General features: G+C 37.2%; 1 protein-coding gene and 1 long non-coding RNA gene across 13 annotated transcripts in view; one reads left to right on the top strand and one right to left on the bottom strand.

Annotated features, from left to right (window-relative positions):
* The window catches only part of LOC145727558 (uncharacterized), a 98981-nt gene that overhangs the window by 37044 nt on the left and 41264 nt on the right, over window positions 1-20673 (top strand). For 5 of the 7 annotated variants that reach the window (XM_081977189.1, XM_081977188.1, XM_081977190.1 and 2 more), the window contains exon 4: window positions 2275-2385. The exons of 1 other annotated variant lie outside the window; for it this stretch is intronic. In XM_081977189.1, coding sequence (XP_081833315.1) covers window positions 2275-2385 — 111 coding nt within the window. Of the gene's footprint in view, window positions 1-2274; window positions 2386-17795; window positions 17954-20673 lie in introns of those variants that run through there. One more of the 7 variants, XM_081977196.1, reaches the window with a different exon arrangement.
* Window positions 1-20673, bottom strand: part of LOC145727615 (uncharacterized) — a 36912-nt gene that overhangs the window by 9737 nt on the left and 6502 nt on the right. For 4 of the 6 annotated variants that reach the window (XR_014177896.1, XR_014177901.1, XR_014177900.1 and 1 more), the window contains 2 exons: window positions 19363-19497; window positions 13843-14027 (listed from right to left, as the gene is read on the bottom strand). This is a non-coding gene — a long non-coding RNA (uncharacterized LOC145727615). Of the gene's footprint in view, window positions 1-358; window positions 2233-5899; window positions 6095-13842; window positions 14028-19362; window positions 19498-20673 lie in introns of those variants that run through there. The other 2 variants (XR_014177897.1, XR_014177898.1) reach the window with 2 other exon arrangements.

Here is a 20673-nt window from a genome sequence, read left to right on the forward strand (position 1 = left end):
ATCCATAAAAGCCCTGAACAAAGGGCCGTCGCGTTTTACAATAAATACCGTCTTTATGATGGGAATTAAGCCCGAACTCTTCAAACTAAATTAAAAAAGGGGGAGAAAGGAAGTGAGTGTATATGGGAACGCCAATTTGCCAGGTTGAAAAGGGCCGTCTAATCGGTTTGAAGAAATTCTATTATTCGAGCAAATATGGGGCAATTCGTTATTATTGGGTTAGCGGCCATTTTGGGTTTGGGACGAAATAACTCTCCAGTTAACCGAGTGGTGTATAATTTATCCGAACCAAATTCCATTCATACAACAGTGTAGTTAAAGTTTCTAGTAACTGGGCAATGCAAATTGTAACATCTCGCCGGGTCTGGTTAATTCAGGGGTGACAAACCCTCTGGAAAATTGGCTTGAATCCAATCTAAAATGCAAATAGTGCCGTGTTCATAAAGTCTCCGGATTCAATTATGTTCTTTTTGTCGCAGAGTCGGAGCGATAATTGGCCGTTTTACGTTTTATTGAACACGTCTTGCAGAGGTTTCGCTACAATTGCCAACTCGGTTCCTTTGGTTGCGACTTTTTTAGGAATGATCACTTTACGTCGAAAAAAAACTAGAAACTGAAAAGGATCAATCAAATGGGGATCCTCATTTTCGGAGACTCTTCGCTCCAGCTTTATCAGTTTTTTCCGGTTGAGTTGTTTTTATGAAAAGGAGGGCGACACCGCGTAAGGTTCTATTGAAAACTCAATTCTAATAAATCTTCTTCCAAAATGGATGATATTCACTTTTGTGCCTGCTCCACAATGGAGATTTATCAAATATCCGGAGATCCGGACATGGCGGAGCGTCTTTATGTCAGTCCTTTTACCTCTCAACGAAATTATTTCTGATTTTCCGAATACGCTTTTGTGTCCACTTAATGGTATTTTGTTGTTTGATAAAATTGTAATATATTAGTTCAATTCAAAGCTTTTCTCCAAACAAAGAAGCTTTATTTTATTGCAACAATCCAAATGGAGCATTTGGATAGTAGTTTTCTTTGTTACTATTCGATTGGTTAGAGTAGAATACACCATTTAGAATTATTTATGATAGCAGTTACAGGTATTTGGCAATGCAGCTAACCTGGCAAGATTTTAATACAAACCAATTCAACGTTTGAGCTAAACATTTTCTGTACACATATTTCAATAGTTTTCTCGAAATCAAGCTATTTTTACTTAAAAAACTGTAACTATTAAAAAAAACTCATCTAAATTACAACATATTTGTTATTTTTAAGTTTGAAATTGCTGGGATTCTCCAAGACGAACGAACTAATTTAACCGATTTATTTACATAAACATCAAGTCCAAACGACTAAATATTTTCGTTGGTCGAATGTCAAAACAAAATAATTTAAAAAAGTCGCAAACGTTCGATTCATTAATCTCCCGACCCTGGAGACAAACAAATTCTCGATCCGCTCAGTTTTTTTCCCCATGATTATATCTGGCAGTGACGGCAAGAATTTAGTTTTCTTTGTGTTCTCGCTCGGTCCCTAACTGCAATTGAAAACTCGTGATTTATTAAATGGCCACCGGCTCCCCCGAGGGTTATTATCTCAATTAGGTGGAATGAATGAGGGCCGTTTGCACCATACTTTTCTCCATGTTTCTCCTTTGCGTCTTCGAACGGTCACATGACCGGCCACTTCGAAAATACTTTGAATCGTTTACAGGGGAATGTGGAAAGTATTCTGACATGGTTGCCGCATATTTGCTTTATTGCCCGGACAATTAACGCGGGAATCCGGGTGTGTTGCGTTTTCGAAAATGCAGCTCGACCAGATTTATCTCTGCGTTTTTTTTTTGGGGGGCGACCCCCTTTTTTACCGACAAGCAAAACACATTAAAATGACGTGCCGCATTGAGTAATAAAAGACTTCAAATATGCTGCTCCTACTGCTGCAGGACCCGGTGAATAGGGCCTTAATAACACGGGAAACATTGGGAGGGACGACGATATTAAAAAATATAAAGCCGGGTCGTCACTCGAGAGATTGTGCTCCTTATTGAAAGCCAAGAGTTGCTAGTCTTTTTAATCAAGGGAGAAATTGACATTAACTTCCTTTGTCCTCTGCCTTATTGTCATATTTTGAGGCTCATACAAACTGAACAATACCAAACATCAAAGGTGGTTCTCTAATTTTTGTCTACCATATCATCAATTTTCCATCAGTTTATTTAGTTTATATCTGCAATAGATAGAAAGTAATAATTACAAATTTTCTTTGCAGTCTTTTCTCGAGGCCAGAATAGTAGAATTAGAACTAGCTCTGGAGGCGACCCAAAAAAATGAGCTAAGAGACAAACAGACCATAAACAAGCTCACCAAACAACTGAACAGGGTAAGTTTACGTCAAATCGTCAGTTTTTATAACATTCTTTTGCGGTTACGATTTCGCCCCTGCCAGCCATAAAACATCCCATCTTTACAGCCCATAATACGCACGCAACATAGAAAAATTCCGGTTATAATCGGAACAAATAACCCCCAAAGGTTTTTTCCCGTTATTTATGCGGAGTTAGGAAATATATTTCGGTGCTAGTTTACAAGTCACAAATTCGTCGTACTTTCACCGATCTAAAACACGAAAGTGTCATTAGTCAAATAAATTTTAGGGAAAAAAAAATAACATAAAAATCTGTAGTTGCTGATTTATGACATCATAGATTACGCTATAACAAGGCTGGTAAATATTACAGTTGTGAAGAAAGTAGGACAGTTTTCTACTACACAAGAGTTGGATTTTACTCCTGCCAGTACAGCAAAGAGGAAGAATATGTTTTGTGCATGATGGCGCATTCTTCTTCTTCAAGTGCCTAGTCGTTCCGAATATTGGCAATTAAACTTTTCCTTGAAGAACGAACTTTAAAAAGTGACATTTGCTTTCGTTCCTCATACTATGTTTAAGCTACTCAAGCTTTCTTATCTTGAAGGTGTTCATTACTTCCAAATCTTTCTTCATTGCTCTGTTGGTCACCCTGTCCTGAAGATGATACAGATTTACAATTTATCATCTTTTCCAATCACAAGCAGGTGTACCATCACTTTTTATCGATATTTATCCTAACAAGGTATGGTCAAACTGTAAATTTGATGCTAATTAGTTTGCTCAAAATGGTAATTTCTTTTTATTGCACCACCTTCAGCTTTCCTCTTTTCTTGTCACCTGTTCATAGAAACGAGTAATTGTGCAACATCTTCCGTACAAAAGAGGACATCAAAAGATACAAATAACCTTTTTCGTCGGGTTATAATATATCGAGACGATGTGCGCTCCCGCTGCTTCTGTTTTGAACGTCCGATCAATTTATCATCCTTGCACGATATTTATTTATTAGTTATTTATGGGGAACGTTCCAGAAAAAAATGGTCTAAAAGCACCGGCCAGATACGCTATCGTTAGTTATTGCCTGTTGTTTTGTTTCTTCTACATGAAAGTTTTATGGTGGAGGAGATACGCTGCGCTATAAAACTATCAATCATGGACAACGTCGACTGCATCGGAATTTGCAAGCTCCTCTCATCTTATTACGATGGCCATTTGGCTCGATCGCTTAGTAAGTAAAAACGGTTTTGGTTTTCTATTTTAGCTCGTCTGGACCCGGTTTGGTACTTAAATCGAGGAGATTTTCCTTCCGTAAAGTGTTGCTATCAGAATAACTTTCTGGAAGTGCATCTAATAGATTGTTTTGATACAAACAAGTTTAGCAGACCGATCCCAAAAATCTTCTTCCATGTATGATGTGAACATTACATATGATAAACGGACTCTGCCCCAGCAGTAACGCACGATTCTTTAATGCCATTCGTATAAGTCTTGCAGGATAAATCATGCTTACGTTTTAATACTTCCGGGATAAACGATTCAGGCCATTTTCGTCTGCAAAGATAATCCTTTCGGTAACATAGAACTCCGTCTAGACCGGGCAAATATATTGGCGTTTAGTGTAAAATAGGATCGTGAACTTCCATCTCCATTCATATTTCTTCAACCCATCCTAGTGTCATAATCATAAAAATTCTTTTGGATGTTGCCTAAAAATTCAGCTATTTCAGCATTGGGGCAAACTGACAAAAACATCTACGGTCCATTAAATGGATTGCCAATTAAATTAGCTTTTTGTCACCCTCTTTACCAAACTGCAATTTTAATTAGCCGGCAACAGAAGGCAAATTTAATCAAACAATAAATTTCAACAAAAAAAATCGAAATTCGGGTCCGACTCGAACCGCACACATTTTAATTGCGTCCCTTTTTTACTTCAAGGGTTGACACGGGACGCTTCCCGTGGGACGACCTTTTAAATAATGTTTTCTGTCCTAATTGATTAGGTGTATTATATCATTTTGGTGGTCGTGAACACGTCAGGAAAAATACTGATAAAGTTGGTAAAAAAAATGTTCGAAACAAGCTGGAATTTACAAATTAGACGACCGATTTCCATGATATTTGATTCTGGAGAGCAGGTGTTGAACAGTTAGTGTGTTAGTGACCCCCTTTAAATAAGGATCCCATCCATCCAGGACTTAATCCGGACAACTGCTAAACTATTAGCAAATTTGAACACGTACCGGCTAATGTCCATAATAAATAAAGACAATGGCGCTAGTCATTAGTTTATCATCCCCCTCACTGTTTAGCTATCGATCGTGCGCCCTTATCCAGTCATTTAGAGATAAGGCAGTGAGATATCCGTTAACCGCTTCTGCGGCTTGTAGGGCATTACTATCATCCAAACCCTTCTTGTACATCAAAGGTGAAACGTTTTTTTTAACTGATCTTTATGAGCTAATATACAGGGTGGAACTAATAAAGCGTCTTTTATTAAATGTTCAGAAATTGGGTGAGCATCAGTCACAATAAACGCCTCAGCCGACATGGCGTTTCTTTTATTGGTCCCAAACTAAAGCGGAAAACAGTCCAACAGAAATGAAATGGGAACCGATAAACCCTATTGCCGTGGCCCTTTCACATACATAGTATATTGGATCTGCTACATAAGCGTTTAGCCGTCGTAATACCCGGTTTGTTATTTCACTTGTGCTGTAAGCGCACTCATCATTTTTCCTTCAAGGTTCAGATTTTCAAATCAAGTGACGGGAAGAAAATAAAGAAAAAAACCCGGGTTAATTATCGACACCCACTCGCTCTCGGAATGGACTTTCCATTCGGTTTTCCGGTCCCTTTCTGGGCCCATTCCAGGAAAATAGTCCGGACTAAATTATGGCGAGTAGAGTAGCACCGGAGTGATTCCCAGTCCTTTTATTGATTGGCCGGGAAGTTTTATTAGGAAATATGGTAATCTTATACGGAACCGGTGAGTGAATTTGTTTCGTTGGATTTGGAAAGTTGTTTATGGAGTGAGAAACTGTTTAGGGTGAAGGTGGAATAGGACCGGCCTGAAAGTTGTCTAATAAAATCTAGAGTACCTACTGTTTAGTCAATATTGATTTACATTACTACTTTATCAGAAATGTTTTATAGTTGTGGAGAGGAATAGTCCACCTTTCCAACCATAATAAAGAACAGCAAATCACCGTTAAATATTTCTATATAAAATATTAGTAGAATTTAACAGGGATTGGTTTGAATTATGACATCCGTAGGGAAACATTATTCAGGATCATTCTAATTGAACAAGTTTGCATCAAAATTTGACCGGCGGCCAAAACTGCCCCCCCGGATGCGATGTAAAGATTTTAATCCCGCAAAACTTGGTTGGGGTCGGTCCTTCCCCCATTTTCTGTGTTTGTGCGTATATTCCTATAAAACATTCTCCGACCGCACCGAGTTATAATACGCAAAACGTAAAACGGAGGGTCATTTGTATCAACATGGGCGTCCTGCCTACTAATTAATTACTTTAGAGTTTATATTGACTTAGCTTGTATAAAAAGAAGGTGGTTTATTTAAAAGTACGGATTAGGTACGCCACTGGTAGAAGACATTAATTACCTGAACTCTCCCCTAAGTTCGTGCATATGAATATATTTGCTGATGATGGTCCCTGCTTTACGTCACTTCCAGGGTTTATTCCAGTGCATTATTTCTGAAAATTAACGGATAATAATCGCGCCTTTGTTCAACATGACCGCTTTATGGAAGAGGTTTGACCATTGTTTGAGTTAACGATCAGATTTATTATCCGCGACATTGAGAGGAAAAAAAACTGCACCAACACGATTTTTCGGAACCCCTGCTATGTGAAGACTCTCTGTAAGATAATGACAAAAAAGCAGTTACTTTTGTTCGTATCTTCCAGCCATTACAATGGAAAGAAAGAACCTGGTGGGATTCTTTAAATATGCAGACGACATTGACACCGCGTTCCCTAGCCGAGCAATAAATTATTAACCTTAAGTGGTTGTAACTGCCGTCATAACGATAATTTCGGATTTCAGACATAACCAAAAAGCCAGCAGGATGTGCGGAATTCCTTTAAATGGCCCCGATTAAGCATAACTGGTTCCCTGTGAATCCGCGCCGTTACTGTTAATGGCCCCCCTTTCCCCTCATACTACCACACGGGGTGGAATTATCATAAGAGCCGAAAGCTCTTTTCGATAACAATGAATTCACCACAATGGATCCTAACGACAAAGAAAAAAATTAGTAATCGAGATTTTATGGTGTTGTTGTTAAGACTATCACATGACCTAAAAATGTATAGGATTTTCCATTTGAAAAAACAAAATTATGTAACGTTGATGAGTAAATAGAACTAACCTAACTTGAACTTCTCTGTCCGAAATCGATGAAATTGAAGTTTCACTTTTTGGAAATGGTTTGTTAGATCCAACTTATTTTCGTCTTCTGAAATGCATTAATATTGAATTATTTCCATTCAGGATATTCACTGTTATGAAAGTGAGTTCGAGTTTGTCAGTCACTACTCTCAACGACCTCAATGTACCGTTATAAATCGTCTGAAAGTCTGATGAAGGCTCGAGTAAATGCATCCATTTCGGGATAAGTAATAGGCTAGATGAACAAAAAATTACAGCGGTCTAATGCACAGGAATGAAGAACGTGCCACGAAGCTTTTACAGATCACGTATGATATTAATTTAATCTGTTTTCAAATGAATTTTTTTCTGAACGAGAGGAAAAACGCAAACGGTTAAACACGTAGTTTACTAATTGCGCATTTCATTATTTCAGACTGCCGGAGAAGACTATTTATATCGGCAATAAAAATAAGAGCTGAAATTTATTTTCGGGTGTCAGTGACGTTCTAAGCTCTTTAAGAAGTATTTAAAACAGCATTAGCGCAAATGTATTGCCCGGTTTGTTTTGGAAATTTCGCTGAAGAGCTGCCACGTGAATCAACTTTCAATTATAATTTGTATAGGAGGTTGGATCATTTTCTGTATATTTTAGACTGAAAGTAGCAAACATCGTAATTAAGAGCAATAAAACAAACGGAGAAACACAATTTTTCACCAGAATGATGGAGAAACTTAACCAACTCACGATTTCTTTTAAGCAAATTGTCAGACTAATTCCGCATCATCCTGAAACATTTTGATTGCCAAGCTTAATGTGGGAACATTTTTACTCGGGCAGAGAACGCGGGAATTTATTTTATTAGATCTACGTGGCAGATTATGTCGAGTCAAAAGGGTCTTTGACATGACGGAATATAATAATAATAATAAAAAAGAACACATTTATGGCTTAGAGCGTTCGTCTCTTCGAATCGGAAACAGAATTTATGTCGAACAGAGTGCGGCTCATTCGATTTCCTTCTGATTAAAATTGCCACGATTTGATTTAGATGTGTGAGCAAAATCCGAACGTCGGTTATATTTTATTCCCGAGATGACGAAATGGATGCGAACGTAAATTAAATCTGAAATGACAAAAGCATAGGTATTGCTTATTGAATTGTAAGAATTCGATTTCCTGGCTTTAATAAAAAGGAACGAGGGAACGACAAGAGAGTTGAAGCACGTAGCTAGTAATGGTAGATGTAACTATTAAATTGTCTCTTAAGCTTGTATTGCAAATTTTCCAGCACGTTGTCCGGTCTGTATCAATTAATTTAAGGTAGTAGGCGCCCCATATGCCATTCAGCGTTACGGATAGAGATATAGGTCCGATAAACTACAACAAATTGGCCATGTAAACAAGGCATATCGGTGAGGAATTCTTGGTAACCGTAAGCGTGCTCCGTGGGGCACACCTTAAGCCTTAACCCATAATTATACTCATTCGACACAGTGTAACTCTTTGTTGACCAGAAAGAGATAAACCACTTTGCAATGTTCACGTCCACTATTAAGTCTAATTTGCCTTGGAAACGAGTTCATTCGATTTCCTAGAAATTTCCCAGTTAGATCTGTAAAACATCTTTACATGTGCTAAAGTTTGTTCTTTTTAGGGTGTCGATCTGTTGTGTGTGTATTTTGTCAATCATCATATTCTTCAAATTTTTTCTTTTTACAAAAGTTCTTATGACTACTAGATCGCATAGTCTGTTAATGTTTTTAGCAAATCTTTTTGTTAATTTCTTTTTCCTTCATGTTCTCTTTCCCACTCTTGACAATTGGCCACTTTGCTGTTATATGAGTAATAATTTTACCCAACGAAGATCTTACCGATTCAGGTTATCATTAATATGATTAATTTAATAAAAAATTACTACACGTCCGAATGTCCAGGTGCAATCGAGGTCTAAAGTGGAAGACGATGTACAACAACGACTTATCGGCCAAAAGCGATTAATTCGATTCATTTTTCGGTGCCCCTACTGGCGATAAAAAATGCAAATTTTTCTCTTGCCCGTTTAATTTTGTTGGCAAAATATCATAAATATGTCCTGAGCATTAAAAATGCAAAGCTTTCGAGATTACCTTGCGAGCATTAACGTTCCGGTTATTTTAGAGGCGTTTCAATTTTTCCTCGCTAAATGCCGTTTGTCACGTCAATTTTACGGTCGCCAAAACGTATTAGCCGAATTAATTCCGTTAAATACGGCTTTATACATATAATTTTTTTTTTTAATCAGCATTACCGCATAATAGAATTCCATTAGTTTGTGCCGTGTGAAAGGGACCGTGTGGCACCTTGGACTTGTCAGTGAGAAATACCTACGATGGGAAATTTCGGTTTGGCTTTTAACACTAATCCTATTACAGCAGGAACGTTCATGTGTTTGTAGTTAAAATTTTGATTTATTTTTAGTTCATCTGTTTCGCCCGATTAAGAGCTCGGTTATTATTAATAGCTCTTCGCCTGATTCCGACGAATTATGGCTTCGAACACTCTAAAATGCAACGGCTTTTAATCATTTTACAAGCACATCAAGTGCGTCAGCTAATTTACATTAAAATCGATGGATGCAACACAAAAGGTGTACTAACATTAATCAAGCTAGAAATTCAAAATTCTTCACACGAAACTGCAATAAAAATTCTTAAGTTGTTGTTATTATCTACCCCTATGGCTAACATCCGGTTGGACCCTAACAACGTGGATATGATATTCCCAGCCATTTGCATGCGGACACACATTACACATTTACCGAAACGAGGAAGGGTGGACGTTTCAAAATTTATTTATTACCGGACACCCAAAACATGCGGAGAGTAAATCCTGTTTTATCCGTTATTTCGGACGGGCGCGTATTTTTCGAAAGCCCTTAATAATTGGGAAGGGTTGATAAATTGGAAAAGCACTCGAAAACTTCATCTCGCGTGTTTGGTTTTTCGCCCTTGTCTACATGCCGTTTGACAGTTGTCCCTATGGTAATTTACCGAATGTTATCGAAAAAGCTCGTTTTCAGCGTATGACATTGCGCCAACCAACATTATATTCGCAATTTTTGATGTCGGTTGTAAATTTCCCGGTCAGGTCATGTTTGCCCTATCGCATTTTTTATAGCTTTGCTTAGTCGATTTATGGATGTTTTTTCCCTCCCCTGAGTATAAACTTAAATATTGACAAAATTTACATGCGTTGCTTACAGAATCAAGTCTAAAAAACCAGCAACCACTTTCGATTTCTAGTAATTTTTTTAAAAAGCCTTGGCAGTGCGGAAATAATTTCAGAACGAAACCTCGCTCTCTTTCCAGAATTTCGCCTTTTCAACGAACTTCATCCAGGAAATGGCGGGCTCGGATTTAATATATCTTCCGTTTTCATCTCCGCCATAACCGAGAAAGGAAAACGGCCAAAAATATATCCAGTCCTCGTGGTCTGGGCTTTTCAATGTGCCGTTATTGCACGTTCTAAACTTGTCAACCCGCCATAGTGAAACTAGAAAACGGACATTTTCCACATCCTAAATTTTCGCGTAAAACTACCGGCTCGAGTGTATAAGGGAAATAGGGGTCTTAAAGAGCAAAGATAAACATAAAACGTAGGTAGGTAACACCTTCGTTGCGTGCCAAGGGTGAAACATCAAAGTTTCCTTCTGTACTTATTAGAAACTTTATGCCATAATCAAGATAATTAATACCTCTTCCGGAGAGTTTCGCTCTGAATTTAACTCTTAATAAATAAAAGGAGCTCTAACAAAAGGCCTACGCGGCTCAAGAGAGAAATGCTCAATGTTTTGGACGGTTCTTTAAAATATTGGTGATTATGGGTCCAGGAACGGATTAAAAGAAATTAAGTGTTTGTTTGACATTACCGAGTGAAAATACACACGAAAAAGTGTATCACAATGTTGACGTCATAGTGAATAATAGCAACATTGCATATAACTCAACTATAGTCAGTTATATGAATACGGTCCTTTTTTAGCCTTAGGGAAGACATAATGAAGTTAACTAAGCGGAGCAGATATCCCTTAAACTTTGGAAGCTTAAAAAGTAATATTTCGAAGGAACAACTTTCCTTTTTCCTCTAAATTAATTTAAATATTAATGTTGAAAACTTAAGGTATTTACTTTCCATTACTCGATTTTGATGAAGAAATTATCGAGCCGCTTTAACGTTCCGGTAAATTTACTTTTACTTTGTGTTTCAGTCTTTTTTTGGCTCTCCAAACAATATTGTCAGAAATATTGATCATTTTGTTAGTATCGTTTCTCACAAAGAGTAATAAAAATTTAATTAGAGTCTCTGAATGTTAACTATGCCACAGTGAAAGATAAATGGACTTTAACATCAAACAGGCATTTGAGAAGGGAACAAATTTAATCATTAAAAATAAAAAACGAAAGTAAAATTCCTCGGACACGGTTATCAGACTGAGCATTAAATTATTATTTCAGAAGCGGGACCATTAATCTCGAATTACTCGGCGAAGAATAAAGAATTACCAAGCCGAAAATAAACCTTTTACGCCCTCTTTTAACTCCCGGAGCCCTGCAGTCTTTTAAGACGCTTTAATTAAATATCAGGATATTTCAATTTTTTCAGCATACAGTATTGTTTCATGATCATAGTTTGTATACGATTCAAGGCACGTGCATCGACAATAATTGATTTACGATGTCGTTTTTGTAATAAACGATTTGCAGCTGAACGTCGAAGGATTAAGGTAATGAGTGGATTGTCAGCAAATAATGTTGTTGTCTAGGACTGATCGCTGACATTTTGACGATTTACCGTAGTTTATGCGTCTGAATACATGTTTGAAAAACAGCTGATTAGTTAAACGTCAAGAAGATTTACGAAGACAGTCTACTAAATACTTTATCTCTGAAGGAATTATCAGAAACGCGAAAAACTTTACAAACTCGCTTTCTTAACGTTCTCTGGCCGGATTGACAGTTGCAAGAGACAGTGATCAAAACTAGAGATGTTTACCAACACTCGAGGTTTTTTACTACATTTACTGCTTAACTTTAGCTCACCATCAAACCACAAACAGGTTTCTGGGATGTACACAATTAATTAAACAGTTTTAGCCTCTCAAAAAAATCACGTTTCTGGTTGTTTACTAATAGGGCGACTCCGTTAAAACCCGAAGACGACAAGACAAACAACGCACACTTTCGAAATCCGAAACTTCCAGACATTAAATATGTCTTTCACGGCATTTACCCATTCTCGAACCCGCCTCCGGTTAATTGGTAATTAGCTGAATCGTCGAGCACGTCAGTTCGTCAAATGGAAAGAATTTCCGCATCAATAATAACAGCAACATTGTTATATTTGCGCTGTGTGTGTGTGTATATGCACAACGTGTACTCATTACATCAAAACCAATTAGCAACCGAGAAGGAAACGGCCTAATTATTGTTATTGTGAAGTCGATCAAAAGAACTGATTAGGCGGCTGTCTTGAAACTATTCTGGTTATGTAATATTTTTGTGTTTTATGGATTTTCACTTGAAATGTTGCTCCCCAATGGCTGCCCATATATTTGTGAAGAAACAGTATCATAATAAAATGTACGGTTCCCGCGTAATTACCACATAAAAATTTTACTACCCTTAATAAACATTGTAAAGGGAGGCTTAATATGAGTTCCCCCCTGAACGCATTGAAATATCATCTGGCAACATTGCTTTATTTTCGTAGTCTAGTGAATAAGACGAGTTTCCTCTCTATCTATTTGAGTCTGTTATAATTAATTTAGATTAGCAGCAAATAATACACAAAAGAGCACTTTCCAGACAGTTTTAGTTCTCCTTTCTATAATAATAGCAAAAGTTTCGCTTGGGATTAAGTTCTATTGCAGCTATTTCAGTTTTGTTACTACAATAATTAGTTGAATGTTTAATTAAAGTTCTGATATTAGACTTTTGCTGAACAAACCACATCAAAAAGGTTAACCCAACTGTACAAAAAAAAAATGTTTTTTGACGTTACTTCTTTAACTTGTTTCTCTGAAAGAAGCGGTAAAATCTAATTAAGTTGCCGACATTTAAGATATACTACAGCCTATTGTCTCCCTTTCCCACCTCTAGGAAAAACCGTCTAGAGTGGATGTAGCAAAAGTGTTTTTGTGCATTGCAGACCTTTTGTCTCCTCAGCGACAGGAGCAGCGAAAATGGGTCACGAATCTCCAACCGTTTTCCCCTTTACTACTGGGAACTTTGCCAAATCTCAGCAAATCAGCGGTGCCCACTCGGCTGTAAGCTCGTTTTAGTGTCGTCATTCGTTTTGATACTCTCAAATGTATTGCAGTTTTTTACAACGCATGCCAGTAAATCAATAATATTGCGACATCTCTAACTTAACGGTATCTGTCAAAGCTTAAAGTGAACTTGAAATTAAATATCGATCAATATCTGTTAGCAATATAACTAGAAAACCACTTCTTTGTTCCACTTTTCCATTTCAAAGTGAACCGTTTCTCCAAATACAATTTACTCGAAAACGAATAGGAAAAATACGATTCGTTTTGCATCTTTGTATCGAAAACTGTTTACATTCCCTCGGCAATAGTAAAAAACGAAGTAAACGTCAAAAAGGCATCATGCCCACACACATACACTCGTCTCGCGGTTTTACGAGATTCTATTAAAGTTGCCAGACCTTTCGCGTTTAATTACATTGCAGATTTGCAAAGCGACTGCATTTTAAGCCGCCGCTGTTGTGTCGGGGGTCTATAAAGTGCGGTTTTAGCGGTTAATGCGTGTATTTGTACGTACTCGTAAATTGTATTTCAGCTACGCCACTCTTGACTTGCCAAATATTCGTTGTTTGCAAAACCGCACCCGAAATACGGAGAGGAATCAGCACATTTGAGTTTACACACCCTGGTTAGTGTGTGTCTTATACAATATTCGTATTTAAATTTTGTTTGAAAATGGAACTGAATTTCTGTTATAGTTAGAGCAGAATATTTACCTATTTTTATCCTGCTTTTTCTAATGTCATTGAAACAGAACTTACTTAGAGTCTCACGTATCTCCTTTCACCGCTGAAGAATACAGGCATCCTTTGATATTTTGAGTAACTGTCGTAGTAGCAGTAATGCTGTTTCCTTTCACTGTCTCGTTCTATGCAGGTGTAGCTCCGGTGTAGTACCCGCATAATCTTCTATCAGCCCCAAGTGTTCTTCGATTACTTAGAAACACCTAAAAGAAATACATTTAATGTCTTGTATAAATTTCATGCAGAAATTACTAAACAGAGACAGTAAAGCAAAGTTTCTGGAGTTTTGATCTGTGTTTGTAGCTTACAATTTTTGCTGTCAGGTGGTGTCTACCCTTTTAAAACAACCGATATAATTGCCAGCCACATAGTAAATTACTTTTTATTATACTTAACAGAAAATACTACATTTTCAACTGTTTATAAAATACAGTAAATATGACATTTTCGGAACAGCGCACGGAAATTTTTTCCCGATCCCTCTTTCCGTGCGCTTAATAATAAACATAGATATCCATGATACTAGATATCCTATGGCAACCCGAAGAAAAAAAAGAAACGAGTAATGTGTCTACAGCAACGATTTATTTATTAATGACAAATTTTATTTTCTGTCAGTGAAAATTAAGTATTTATGTATTTATTACATTTTGCAAAAATGAATTCAGATTGTGAAGAAAATCGGGATATTCCCGAAAATATCTTACAACGAGCCGCAGAAGTGAGTGCAGATTTATTACCAGTGAAATCCAGGTTGAGATATGAACAAGAATATAACAGTTTTACCGAATGGCGGACTCAGAAACGAATCAAAATTGTGAGTGACGATATTCTTTTAGTATATTTTTCTGAAAAAGCCAACACTATGAAATTCTCCACTTTATGGAGTCGATTCTCTATGTTAAAGAGTTGTTTGGCAATAAAAGAAAATACTCACCATCAATATCCAAAAACGATTGCTTTTTTGAAACGACAAGCTGTAGGATATATACCAAAGAAATCCAAGATTCTTACAGCAGAACAAGTAACCAAATTTTTATGTGAAGCTTCAGATGGAGAATATCTACTAGCAAAAGTAATTTTAGTGTTTGGCATCTTCGGTGCATGCCGCAGAGATGATTTAATACGTTTGAGTTTAGATGATGTGGAAGATAATGGGCGTTTCCTTGTCGTGTTCTTACGAGATGGAAAAACTCACAGGTCAAGAAGTTTTACCATTACCAATGAAAATTGCAAATTCGATCCCTGTACAATTTACCGTAAATACGCAGATCTCCGCCCTAAACATATGGAGAGTAGAAGATTATTTGTTGCATACCGAAACCAAAGATGTTACGCTCAACATGTTGGGTGCCATACTATCAGTGGTATTCCAAAACTTGTTGCAAAATACCTAAAACTAAAAAATCCCGAAAAATATACCGGACATGGGCTAAGGCGCTCTTCGGCAACCATGTTGGTGGAAAACGGCGGTGATTTGCTCACTTTGAAAAGACACGGAGGATGGCTTTCTTCCAATGTAGCAGAAGGATATATAGAAGAGTCCATACAAAGAAAAATTGAAGTATCACGGAAGTTGTTTAGCCCTTGTAACTTGGAAACTACAACATCTGTAACAGTCAATCAAGAGAACCAAAGCACACACGAACACTCCGCTTCAACATCTTTAGCAGAGTCTTTAGTTCAACAAAAAGAAACGCAAAAGGGATTGAGCTTCAACAATAATACGAATTGTACAATAAATATTACTATTAATAATAACGGTTCTGTCCAAAATTAATTTTCTTAGAATTACCTACTTGTATTTTTTTTGTTAATTTGAGTTGTATGTACTTACATTTTTACTGTTTTAAAAATAAAAATAAATATTCCCGATTTTCTTAAGAATTTTTTGCGATATTTTTTGTTTATGTTGATTTCAGGTACATAAGTATAATAAAAAATATCGTTCATTACTCGTCCAGAAATGGATTTTCCGTTCTTGCATGACTTCCCGTGTTCGGCTGCGCCTCACACGAGAATTTGTCACGCGCGCACGGAAAAATCCTCATTTCTGTACTGGTAATGAAATATACTATTTAATAACCTGTACAAAAAAATTCACTTTTTGCTAAATTAACATGAGAAAAAATTAATATTCTATTGCTATTTCTGGTTTGCATATATCTTGAGTTTTATTACTTGACAGTCGTCACGAATATTAGTGGAGTTAATTGGATGTGGTTAAATACAAGTTTACGACCCTTTAACCGTCAATTTGGTTTACGTCTTTCTGGAAATTGAATAAAGGTTTTTGCAGGTACTTTCCATTTCTCCGTTCCGGGGTATATAAAATAATGTGATTCGGATGGAAGAATAATAAATCATGCCCGTTCAGTCACAGTATCGGCTTCCTAGTTCCGGCATTTATTCCGAAATGCATATTCGACGAATCCAAATAAAATTTATGTGACATTCTTCCCTCGGGGAACTTTTGCGGTCTCGAAGCCTCGGCAAATGTATGCATCGGCATGGTCGCTCGACAAATACAATTTTAGATTTCCTTTTCTCGGTCAACGTTTTCCTCTAACAAATCAGAAAGCCATGATTCCAGTCTGTCGGTCGCTTACAATGCTCTCCCAAACTCGAAGCCAATTCAGAACGGGCGTATCTTTAATTGCAAAGTGCCGCCGTTTCCGAGCAAACAATTTAAACTAGTAACCAACTACGATTAGGAGAACGTCGCTATTTAATAACTCACTACCTAACACTCACTCCTAAACTTTTGTACCCTTTTAGTACTGAATGACAAGTCTAAAGTGGTCATTTCATATGCGTCCAAATAACAATTGCCAGATTGTTTTCCTCTCAACAAAACAATCTGGTAATTTATCACCCCTTCTTATTTTTTTGGGGGAAGCCAAGAAAAATTGGACTTTTCCATTAATTTAGTAACATTTTAATGGAAAGGTCTGCAGCTGTTTTCTTTCAACGTTTTTTTCGTGATATAATGATGTTAAGGCAGTGTGGTAACTGCAGACTGCAGATTCTTTTGTTGGTTGATAAATGATGCTAAACTTCTGCTTGGTGTGTCTAATCTAGGGAAAAGCAATGATTATTAAGCAGAATTAAAGTCATACAAATTAAAACAAAAGACATCCCTCCTCCATATCAAACCGAAATTAATGGCAATTCCGGTGTCCGTTTCCGGCACCAAATAAATTAAAAACCCCGGAGTCCGACCAATCTAGAGCCGTGACCCGAAAATCAGGCGCAAACAATAACAACAACGATCCGCCTCGCCTTTTTCGGGGTAAACACAAACACGTCCCAGATTCCCGGAACAATCCCCGAGGACTTAATGGACTGCATTAGGATATCTCCGTATTTATCGGACTGTCGAGAGCTGGACGTTTTTATGAAACACTTACAAGGCACATCTGCCCTATTTTGCTCCAAAAACTGATTGAATTATTTTACATTTACAGTGCACAGAGGGTTGATTTTTTAAAAGGACACCCTGTATGACATAGTTTGTCAGCTGTAAACACGAAACATATATGATAGAAAGGATCAAGTCGTGGGGCTCTGACAGCGCAGAGGCGCCCTTACAATGTTGCCAAACCAACCAGTTGTTTAGTGTTTCTACTGTTATTTAATGTCCAGTTAAAAGTTTTAAGGTATCAATTTCTGAAGAAGAATTTCCACTTTAAACTTATCAGGTAGGATCATAGACAATTCCTTAAACACTGTGTTGTGACAAAACAGTTTGACAGCAGTAGTTTCAATGAAATAGATTACTTCTTGCGAATTAACTTCCAAACATCTGACAACGTTGCAACTTTGCCACCCTACACTTTAGGGCCCATTTGGCCGCGTGGCTCTCTCAGAGGGTGTTTCGACGCGGAACTGGCTGCATCACGGTCACCACTTCCGGTTCTCTTACGACAAAAACCCGGAACGATAGTGAAAGTTGTTTTTGGACGAAACTTTTAGTGATGACAGTGACTGTTTTTTCTTTCTATTAATACAGTGGCTTAGCTCTGACTAAAGTGACTTAAAACTGGACTTTTTCGTGACGTCAAAGATCCAGCGGTCCTCATGAATGGGCGCCACTTTAACCAAAAGTTCTAGTCGTATTACCCCTAGGGTGAGTTTTTACAATGCTAACAATGACTCAATCATAGGGGGCTCTATTTGGCTACTTCCCTAGTTTCGACAATTTGTTGTTAAGCCTGCTTGTTTTAAAATTATTTTAGAAAGTTTTCCATGATGTTGTAAAGTGTAATAAAGAATACTACTAAAACAGCTGTGCTGTGAGACAGCCTGTATATTGCCTAGTGTCAAAAAAATTAGCCAACTCAAAATGACTTCACCTCTCCTTCAAACTATCCTAAATGGAGCTGTTAGTTGATTTCGACTATTTAGTGTCAGGGTTGAGCTTTGATCAGTGCTATGGTTATAAATTAAACTTAAATGAACAGGCTTAACGATTACAACGACTAATTGACATTATTAGCGAGGCTTATGGTGCATAAAAAGCGTTTCCTCTGTAATCTACATCCGGTGGGCCAATAGAATCGATGGGTTTTGAATAGATAATACAAATTAAAAGTGAATACTAGTCAAAGTTTATTGCCCAATTTTTTGTTATATGCTCCATAAAGTTTAACTCCTAATTAGCGAAGTCTAATTGCACTATACAAGGTGTCCAGTTGCACATTTAATACAATAATTGTCTGTCAAATGTATTTCGTTGTTTGTCTGACCTTTATTTCTCTAAATAATGATCACGTGAGAAGGAAACTCTGATGTATTATAAATTTATAAGAATTTTACAAATCGAATAATGAAAAGGGTGTTTACTCTATTAGCTGGAATTCAAACTTCCATGTGATGAAAATTGCAATATTTATCGTTGACGCCCGAGCAGCGTGAGACATGGCATGGGAAAAAAACTGAAAATACTTTTATTTTGTTTTTCCATCATAATAAAGCCATGCCGTAGTCGTTATGTTGCCCTTTAAGGCCGACCGTGTGTGTGTATGCATATATATGCGGTTTTCAGACTGTTTTTTTATGGAATTGATATTAAGCACGCGTCACGCACACCCATTTTTTTTTAGGTTAGGCTTTATATTGAATTAACCTGCCGGTCGCAAAATAACCGGGTTTGACGGCCTATCTCGGCTTAAACACAAAGTAAACGATAGCTTGTTCGCTTTTTATGGGGGGGTAATTTCCAGTTGTCAGATTGTTACGATAATGGCGTAATTTCTGGTATTGGTGCGTGGTTTTTCACTTAATTTGAAACGCGCATATGGTCAAGTTCAAGGATTGCAAACAGTAGGAAAAAGCAGTTTTTAGCTGAACGAGTGTCCAGTTGTGGGGGATTAACCCTTTGAATTTGATTAAAATGTATCAGTGCATAAATGCGGGATCATGCAAAGCAGGCAAAGCTGTGCCATATGAGCGTAAACGCATGAGGGGTGATAATACTGTAACACCATGGGAAAATTGGAATATGTCTACCTAATGCCTAAAGCTTTGGCTACTTACAGGTTATAGTAGTCGTAGTACTTCCCACTGACTGCGCCACTTGTTCACCTGAATCTGTGATTAGCAGTCCTCACTTGACATTATTAGTCCACTTGGAACCATTTAAACACTTAAGCTCAGCCAATCCTCTCGAATCTGCAAGAACAAAATTTAGTCTCTTTTTCTACAGATAAGAAGATAAATTCAATTACAAGAAGTAACACAATGTAGTAAAAAGTATTCGACTAGAAGGCAATAAAAAGCGAATTACCCACTTAAAGTGTGATACGATGCCAATTAAACCTATTTTTAAGTCAGTCCTTTGTTCTTTTTTCAATAAAAGCCAGAGAAGCATTAAAAGTCCCTAAACATTTTTAGTGTTTTCTCAGTTTACATTCCGCAATTAAGAAGTCTAATTTGAAGGTTTTAAATTTCATTCAATTTTAGGAGGGAATTAATATAATAGGGATTCTGAAACTGTATCCGAATCATACCGAACCTATATCGGTTTTTGCGGTCCCGAAACGGCCGACCCAAAACTCCTAATAGGGTTGTTTCTTCCAACAATTACGTTCATTTACGTCTTAATGCTGTTGTCTGCGGATCCAATTTAAACTTATCCGAAAGTTTACTTATCTAAGGGTCCTATAGTCCGAAAAAAGGCCTGAAAATCCATTCTCCACTGCCTATTATCGAGTTTGTTGGGTTTGGACCTTTACAGCTTAAAAACTTCATTGTTAACTAATAATTGGCCTCTGAAAACTTAAACAAGTTTATTATTTTTTCACCCTTAAAACTTTCTTTCACAATTGAGACCACTTTTATGCAAAGCTTTGGTTTTAATACTCAGGAGCAATTAATTTTTCTGCTCGTAAATCTTGGAGGATGGTCGCAAAGCCCAACCCTCCTGACTCTCGACTCCACTTACAAAGGGCAAATAAATCCGGAAAGTAAGGAAATAGAAACCGCCGGCACCGCTAAAGATAAACACTACATCTTCCGAAATTGACATCGGCCGCTTCTCGCAAATGTAAATTTATCTTGAATTATTCATATAATTAGAATAAGACTTTTGCGAGGCCGAACTGGATCCCTTTTCGGTTTAGATCACACTGAAAGGGATTAATTTTTACCTATATAACAATAAGTTAGTATTGACTAACTTTTCCTGAACACAATCACTGGCCACTAAACTTAAAATATTTCCTTTTAGGTCTGGAATTATTTATTTGAAAGGACAACTTATCGAAGCGAAATTTTTCTCACTCTGGACAAGTTTTACGTCCATTTACCTTAAGGGAACAAGTTCTTTATTTTATTTGTGTCCCAGCC

Source organism: Ips typographus, linkage group LG4, assembly GCF_016097725.1.
Source record: "Ips typographus isolate SLU linkage group LG4, UJ_Ityp_2.0, whole genome shotgun sequence".
Lineage (NCBI taxonomy): Eukaryota > Metazoa > Arthropoda > Insecta > Coleoptera > Curculionidae > Ips > Ips typographus.